We start from the raw sequence: 9,091 nt of genomic DNA on the forward strand, positions 1-9,091 counted from the left end.
ATTGTAATTAAAGTGAAATTTTTAAAATTTGAAATAAAGAATTAATAGGTTGACAATTGGCATGCATTAATTAAGAGGTTTAAAGGGTAACACATGACAAAAAAAGAATAAAATGTGTATTAATTAGGAAGCCTACTACGATGACACGTGTCAAAAGGATATTAAAAGTATTCTTTTATTAGAATAGGGATTACGATTATTGAATTTAGCTTGTCTTCATAAATATCATTTTTTTTTTCGTGAAACTACATTGGCTTAATAAAATATCATTACCACTTTAATAATCATCAATTTTAATTCTACAATAAATATCATTAGATATATAGTTTTCTTTAATAACTCTCCTCTCTGGCCGTCTCCCTTCCTCGTTGACTTGCTGTTTCCCTCCGATCGACTTAACGCGGTTCGCTCTGTACTTTTCACTCTTCATCTTTCTCGGCCTCGTCACTGTTGGTTCATCCTTTATCACTGCTGTTTCAGTTCTCCTTGTCATCCTGTAGGCTTCTTACAAGTTAGTTTCACATGTCGTTAGACAATTTCATCTTATTAATCATAAATCACATCATAATCATTTGGTTATTTCACCAACAGGTGATTGAATATTGTCTATTTCAATTGTTTTTGTTTAATTTTATATATCAATTAGGATAGTCCACACTCCTTCTAGCCCAAAGTCCAGTATGATGAACAAAACTTCCTGCACGATGAGAATTCTTTAAGCCTCTAACATTGCTTCCTCAATTCCTCTATATTTTCTAATTCATAACACGACTTTTCCATTTGACTCTTTTTGAATGATGTTTATGAACAAGCTTCAATATTTGACTGTCATAATGAGTTACCTTTGAAGTTTCTTATATTATTGAGTTTGAAATTGAACCCTTAGAAAGGGCAAAGTGGAAGGCGTGTTTTGTTGGCTTCAGAAACATATCATTTGGAACAAGCCCATCAATATTCTTAGTTGAAACACTTAAAATAAGATGTATGCTGATACTAGATCCAATTATATATGAATTTTAAATTTGTGTAGATTGTTGTTGCTAATTTTGGAGATCCATAATTAAACAACCTTGCCAAGCAACTGCTATTTTTTTTGTTTAAAACTTTACATCTTTCAATTGTTTGTTGATATCTAGTAAAAGCTTGAAATTTCCTATATGTTTTGCATTTTCCTTCATGGGAGGTAATAGTGGATCTTGTAGTTATTTCAAGAATGGTATTTTGGTGTAGATTTCTTTGATGATTACTCTACTGAAATTCATATGGATTTTACTTAGACAAATAAGGATCTTTATGTGGGCTAATCGAATTAAAACAGAGGCGTTGTAGTTTCAATGCATAAATTGGTTTGTTTTTTTTTTCTTGAATCTAAACTTAGCCAGAAAAACAGGTTAACCAATTTAGTTTAATTGGTAACAGCTTTTAAAATAAATTTCATGGCAATGTAATGGTTATTCTATATCCATACTTTGTTTTTGTGGGAAAGAATATTCTATATAAATACTTAGTTAGCTATATATGTGTTGGCTAAAGGATCCAAAAACCTGTCACATAATTATAATTGCCATGAGATTGCTGTTGTAGTGATTTAACAGCGTCTCTTTGTATTTCAAACACAGCAGCAACCGCTTAATGCTTATTCTTTTGTGTTCCTTTTCCAGTGTTTATTTGATGAGATTGAAGTTGCATATTTTAAATATTAATAATTTGGATTTTATGTACAGGCTTTATTTGAACCACAAGTTAAGAGTTTCTAGCTTATTGAGACACACAAAGGCTTATCAACCCATAACTCATAATGGTTATTCTCTCTGAACTCCTCTCAGAAGGATCTTCATCTTCTTCATCAACTAGTGGTCATAGTCCAACTGATGGTCAAAGTTCATCAAATGATGGTCCTAATTATGATGTATTTTTAAGTTTTAGAGGTGTTGACACTCGTCATAGTTTCACTGATCACCTTCATAAAGCCCTCATTGATGCCAATATCAATACCTTCTTGGATGATGAAGAGATTGAAACAGGAGAAGATCTGAAACCAGAATTGGAGACTGCAATTAAGGCATCTCGGGGTTCTATCATTGTGATATCTAAGAATTACGCTTCTTCAACATGGTGTCTGGATGAATTGGTGTTGATCCTTGAGCAGCATATGACATCTGATCATATTATTATCCCCATATTTTATCATGTTGAGCCCACCCATATCAGGAAGCAACAAAGTAGCTTTGGAGATGCAATGGCTAAGCATAAACAGACAATGGAGGCAGAGACAAATGCAAATAAAAGAAGTCAATGGGCTCAAAAGATGGACCGATGGAATAAAGCCCTTATAGAAGTAGCTAATTTAAAAGGAAAAGACGTCAATGGAAGGTAACCGTTTTCTTACCTATATTTCCAAAATTCTTCAATTTTGTTTGATTAACACATGAATGTTAGTATCATCTTCTCCCAATGCATTTCAATAAGTTTCTTTAACATCATTAAAAAGACATATATATATGTATATATATATATATATATATATATATATATATATATATATATATTATGTATTAGGATATAAATTCCACACATTTTTTTATGCATTTTGTGTTTCATTATAAGTTAATTCATTTAGACAAACTGTTCCAATTATTTTGTATGCTTTCTATTAAGAAAACAAGATTTGAAGGGTTTGCTCTGCATCTACTATTACTTATACCATACCACCTTATTATCATAGTGTCTTTTATGATAAATAACTTATCTTACCTTTAAGCAGTAAAACATTACCTATAACTGGCACTTTTTTCAAAACACGCCACAATGATAGTTATGATGGTCTTGTGTAAATGCAGTGAAGTTAGGTTGTCCATTAGTGAAATCTGGTATTACATTGGCATCTTTTATCTTATTATACATAAATATTTATGACCTTGCACATTGGAACTTGTATGGTTAGAACATAGAAGTGTAAACACAATATCATTTTAATGTGAAGGACTTGATTAAAATTAATAGCTATGATATGATTTTGATTTTGGATCTTTGGACAAATTAAATCTCCAAATCTAGTTTGTTAGTTCTGTGGTTCATATAAAATCTGATTTCAGGCTAGAGACGGAATTTATTGAAGAAATTGTGAAGGACATCCACCGTAGATTACATGTACCCTTAAGGAGTGTTCGGCAACAACATATTGGGATGGACTATGAGATTAAGTTCATAACTTCATGGTTGAAAGATGGATCCTCACATACGGCAGACATACTCACTATTTATGGTATAGGAGGGATTGGGAAGACAACTTTAGCCAAACATGTCTATGGGCTATATGCTCACGAATTCCACAAAAGCAGCTGTATTGAAGATGTTAGTAGGGTATGTGATGGGAAGTTTAATGGGTTGCTTGATTTACAAGAAAAACTAAGCAGTGACATTTCAAAAACAAGTTCCGTTAAAGTTCATGATGCTTTGGTATACACCTCAAAGATAGAGAATGCAGTAGCACGTAAAAGGGTGTTTCTTGTTCTTGATGATATTAGTATGCTTAATCAGTTGGATGCGTTACTTGGAAGCAAAGGTTTTCATCCCGGAAGCAAAATAATTGTAACCACAAAGGAAAGACATTTGATAGAGAGGTGTGCACTATTCAAAACAGACATTAAACCAAAGCATACAGAGCTCTTGCTTCAAGGCTTACATGAGACCGAATCATGGAAACTTTTGTGTCTCCATGCATTCAAATGCAACTATCCCAAGACAGGTTATGAAGGGGTGTTATATAAGCTTGTGAAGTATTGTCAAGGACATCCATTGGCTCTTGTAGTATTGGGAAAATCTTTATATGATCGAGACGTAACTTATTGGGAAGGGTGCATAGAAGGGCTAAAGAAAGAAACAGATTCTCATGTGAATAATGTCTTGAGAATGAGCTTTAACTCTTTGCCATCCAAAAATGATAAGGACTTGTTTAAGTATATTGCTTGTTTTTTTGTTGGCATAGATAGAGATGTTGCGGAAACAATATTAAAAGCATGCAATATAAACATAAGATCTGGAATCCCGAATCTCCTCGACCGATTCCTTCTTTCTATTGGATGGAAAAACGAATTGAAGATGCATCAGTTGGTTCAAGAGATGGGAAGATTCGAAGTACGTCAAGAATCACATGACAAGCCATGGAAGAGAAGTCTATTATGGTGTCATGAGGAGTCATTCAGAGTATTAAAACAAAAAAAGGTAAGAGGTCATATGTGGTTTTAAAAGTATGCATGTTAAAAATATTGTGTATGGTCTTAACTTTTTATTTACATTATGTTTCTTCTTAGGGTAAGGGAAATCTTCTTGGCCTTGCCCTTGACATGCGCATGCTTGAGAAAGAGATGTTGGGTGCATCATATAAGATAAAAACAGATGCATTAAGTAAGATGGATAATTTGATGCTACTACAACTCAATTATGTTCACATGAATGGATCTTATGAGAACTTTCCACCGGAACTAAGAGGTTTGTGTATGCATGGATTCCATTTAAAGTCTCTACCTTCAGAATTACCTATGGAGAATCTTGTTGCTCTTGACATGTCATATAGCAATATTGAATCATTTATCGGTTGTTATAGTAATCCACAACGACTTGAGAAGTGGCAAAAGGTAACTTATTTACATTGATAATTTTTCCATGTTTAGTTGAATTTCACTACCATTCTAACTTCTTTCCATTTTTATAGTTGGATGGATTATGCTTAAAAAACAAAAGGTTGCTTGGATCATTGAAGGTTCTTAATTTAAGTTCCTGTAAACAACTTTGTAGTCTTGGTGACTTTAACCAATTCCCAGCTCTCGAGAGGTTAATAGTTAGAAATTGCACTGGTTTGCTTGAGGTTTGTGAATCAATTGAGCAGTGTGTTGAACTTGCCCTAATCGATCTAAGCTACTGCAACCAGCTTAAAAAACTTCCAAGAAGTATAGGCATGCTAAAGAAGGTAAAAACAATGTTGCTAGATGGTTGTAATCTCGAAGAATCTCAAACTGAGAATACAAATTTAGATATGGATTCACTGGAAATGTGCAATGCTAACAAAAACATTAGCAGAAGCACAAGAACCTCTTCCTCCACCTTTGTGGGTGCTATGCCAAGCCATTTGAAGTTTTTTTCAAGTTCTTTGTTGAGATCTCTAGTAAGGCTTTCGCTTGCAAATAATAATTTGTCCACTGAATCCTTTCCTATGGATTTCAGTAGTCTGTCCTTGTTAAAGGAATTATATTTAGATAACAATCCTATCCATTCCATGCCCAATTGTGTGAGAACCCTTCATAGGGTTGAGATACTTAGTATGCTATACTGTAATAAATTGAAGTCAGTCGAACATCCTCCACACACACTAAAAACAATGTTGCTCTATTCTGATCACGGGTCTTTAGAAAAAGTTGTATTTGATCCCAAAATGTCTCCCCTCATGTTATTTTATCTTCCAAGAGGTTACACCCCTGGGTCGTATGAAATTCAAGGCGTGATGAAAATCCAGGCAATGGTGAGTGTTGAGGAAAAGGTATTACATAGCTTGGGCTGGATTAATTTACTCCATAACAAAAGGAATGGGGGAAATAATCCTAGGGAATCTCGAATGAAGGTTTTGTCTAGTTAACTGTCTTTCTTTATTTGACTACATAAAATACTATAATATAATCATTTAATTAAGATGTTTGTATTTGGCAGATGTTTTATGAATTTGGAATATTCAGCACAACATATGACGCACAGGAGATGCCGAGTTGGTTTATTCATAGAAGCGCAGGGCCATCGATATCATTTACAATCCCATCATCATCTCCAAACAACCTCCTTAAAGGACTCAACTTCTGCTTTCTGCAGACATGGAGAGTTTTGTATGAGAGGCCTTTAATTCTACTTGATAATTTCCCCATTACCCCAATGATCACAGTTAGTAATATAACAAAGAACCGCATGTGGATATACGAATGTAACACGGACAGATATAGTATATATGGAGAGTGTTGGGTGGTGTTAAATCATTGGATGTTTGGGATGAATGAGATGGAGCCTGGTGACCACGTTACTATTACTGTTACAGATCAAAATGATGAACTTACAAAGGAGTGTGGGGTGAGTCTTGTGTATGAGGATGATGGAGAAGAAGAAGAAGATGTGTTGGGTTATTACAAGTCATGGAATCACATAATTGGTGGAGATCTCTCTCATTTTCAAACTACAACAGGACAATACATCCTGGACCACCTGCAGTTTTTTCTGCCTGGCCTTTACTTGTCTCCCTATCATCGTAAATTCGTTCCAGACGGCCCCGACATTCAAGGTAGATGTGATTTTTGTTAAATATATTTTTATTGTCATGTCTTATGTATAATGACCTTCCTCACCCATCACCACTTTCTTTAAATACATGGATAATGACCCATTTATTTTAATACATATGTCATAACTTAAATCTTTTAAACAACTGGATCATATATACTATTGATTTTATTGACCCATAAGATAAGATGTTTTATAAAAATATTAAAGATAAAAGTTGTACTTTAAATTTATAAAACGAATAGACCCAAGCATTGATTCGTGTAGTCTACAGCAGGAGGTCCAGGAAGCCCATCAAATTAGTTGGGATCAAGTCCAGTCCTTATCACCCTAGTTTAGCTGCAATTAAGAGAGTTTTATTTTTCTTTTGTATGTTAATAGCATTCTGTTATCAGTGAAGCACCATCTTTAGGGGGGGGGGGCATCCATTTTACCCCACCCTGAGGAGTATTTAAACTTTTCATTTTCTAGAAAATTGTTAGCTAAGAAAATTGTAGTAGAAAAAGCTATTGGAGAGACCCTTCCTCTTGAAAGAATGGGAAAAAACCCTAATAAATCATTTATTATCAGTTAATTGTTACTGGTTGTGAATTTCCTGCTTATTCTCTTTACTCTGTGTGGGGCTTATCAGCACACTCAATTGATCAAGACTTTTGATAAGTTGGATCACATAAATATACCTGGGCCCAATACGACTACTTTGTCCGAATGGATTATTTGTGAATAATGCTTAACACATAACTTTTTATCTGTTTTCAGAACAAAAGGAAGATTATTGGTTCAGAGCTTTATCCTGAATGAAGCCTGACATAAGTGGTCGCACACATGAGGTATACTTTTTGACACCCAAACCTTTTCTCTATTCGCGTGAACAAAAGGCATACACAACCGAATATTAGGAATCAAAGTTCTCAATTGGTTTAGGGTGTAACAAAATAAGAGAAGTAATTATAACCTTTCATTGAATGCATTAAAGTGGAAATATTAAAATTTGGAATCATTGAATACTACAAATATCTGTTCATACCATGTCTAAACACTATGGATCAAAATCTAGGATTGAATTCTCACCACTCCTTGTCACAGTGTAATATGCAATTAGGACCAATTCATAGATTAATCATCTTCAGTAGATGTTTTTGGGTAGATTCTATGTTAATAACAAACTATTACACTTTGGAAAACAATATGAAATTGATCAAGCATATTGCTTGATTTTAGGGAATCTTAATGATAGATTCATTCTTAGGATAGAAGCAAGCAACATGTTGAGAATGCTTAAATTGCTTCAAGAGTTTGGAAGAGATGTGTCACTAGGAATCATTAATATTGTTGAATCAAGAGAATGTAACAGAAACTTTTACAATTTTCTTACTTTTCCTTCTTATGTAGGGTGAGGGGGAATCTTCAAGGTCTCATCCTTCATTCACATGAAAAGGGTTGAGAAAGCTAGAGAGGCTACATGGTTGGCATGATTAGAAAATAGATGCATTCGGCAAATGGGGGAATCTTCAAGGTCAATCGTGTGCAAGTCAATGAGCAATATATGTTACTTTTCCAAAAGAATTAAGATAATATATACCAGCCTCTACTGCAAAATTAAACACATTTGGAATTGTATGTTATTTCCCCATGATTCTTTTAAGCATAGTTATCAAAATTAAACACTTCTCGAATTGTGTGCTATTTCCTTATCATAATTGGAATTGAAAATTTGTCTCAACTCTCAATCATTGCATTATCAACAATGTCCATCGTGTCTATGGACTCAAAATCTCAAATCTTTGATAGGATTCTATACTTTGTTTGGGTACTATGTAAAATTATCATGCTACACCTTAATATACTAAGACTCCGATTCAGAGTTGTGTGAGGTGACTAAGTAGGGAGTCCTTTGGCTCCGCAGTCGGGCTGGGACCCGATATTTCAGATAATTGGTGAACGAACTGAGACCAGGAGGCCTCGTTAGATTTTGGAGAGCAGCCATGTGGTAGCATACTGCTTCAAGCAGTTCCGTGTTTCAGGCAGTTCAGTATTTCATGCAGTTCTGTGTTTCAGGCAGTTCAGTGTTCAGGCAGTAAGTGTTTTAGGCAGTTCAGTGTTTCACAAATTTCAATGCTTCGGACAGTCAGTGTCTCAAGCGGTAATGGTAACTGAGGATCTCATGTATGGTAAGTGTAATAGATTGCTGAGTAATGCTAAGTTACCCACCGCGGGGTTCATCTATAATGATTCAGTATGAGTGGTCTATTAGGGATTCAGATCATCTAGAGACAGCAAATTTCAGACAGAGTACATGTAATCTTGTTGCGAGGTATTTGTTCACCTTAGGAATTTAGGGCTTTACGAAGATTGTCACAACTACCCTAGGAAGCCTAGGGTGTGCTCAAGATGGTGACCATGTTACTTGAGTGGTTCGGCGCATAAGAGATGGTAAGGAATGATTTCGAGGACAAAATCTAATTTAAGTGGGGGAGAGTTGTAACACCCTATTTATTTATTAGATAAAAAATTAATTAATGAATGAATACTAGCCCTAAAATAAATAATTATATTTCAAAGGTTGATCTTGAGGAGCTAATTGTCACACTGTAAGAGATTGGGGGTTAAAGGTGTAAGTTCCAGATTAGTTTTGTAAGTATTTAAGAAGGCAGGGGCTAAATGGTAAGTATTATACTCGATTTGTAAAGGATTTTAAGGCTGAGCGTTAAAAAGGTATATTGGGGATTTATGTTGAAAGAAAAGGAGGGTGGAGGGGCTTATCTTGCCATTA

The 9,091-nt window shown here is 34.6% G+C and overlaps 1 protein-coding gene across 4 annotated transcripts; it reads left to right on the forward strand.

Moving 5' to 3' along the window:
- Positions 1–354: 354 nt before the first annotated feature.
- On the forward strand, positions 355–7,994 carry LOC145099212 (disease resistance protein RUN1-like). 4 transcript variants are annotated; one of them, XM_079036812.1, is made up of 8 exons: positions 355–591; positions 1,725–2,373; positions 3,096–4,224; positions 4,314–4,637; positions 4,715–5,617; positions 5,704–6,319; positions 7,078–7,148; positions 7,711–7,994. In XM_079036812.1, exons 2-7 carry the CDS (start codon positions 1,799–1,801, stop codon positions 7,113–7,115), a joined length of 3,585 nt encoding a protein of 1,194 aa, XP_078892938.1. In that variant the 5' UTR covers positions 355–591; positions 1,725–1,798; the 3' UTR covers positions 7,116–7,148; positions 7,711–7,994. The 4 variants fall into 4 exon arrangements, with proteins under 4 accessions (XP_078892938.1, XP_078892934.1, XP_078892943.1 ...); XM_079036808.1 differs by having other exon boundaries at positions 355–511; XM_079036817.1 differs by having other exon boundaries at positions 355–496.
- The last annotated feature ends 1,097 nt before the right edge of the window (positions 7,995–9,091 follow it).

Source organism: Lactuca serriola, chromosome 1 (genome assembly GCF_051521515.1).
Source record: "Lactuca serriola cultivar US96UC23 chromosome 1, Lser_US96UC23_V15, whole genome shotgun sequence".
NCBI lineage: Eukaryota > Viridiplantae > Streptophyta > Magnoliopsida > Asterales > Asteraceae > Lactuca > Lactuca serriola.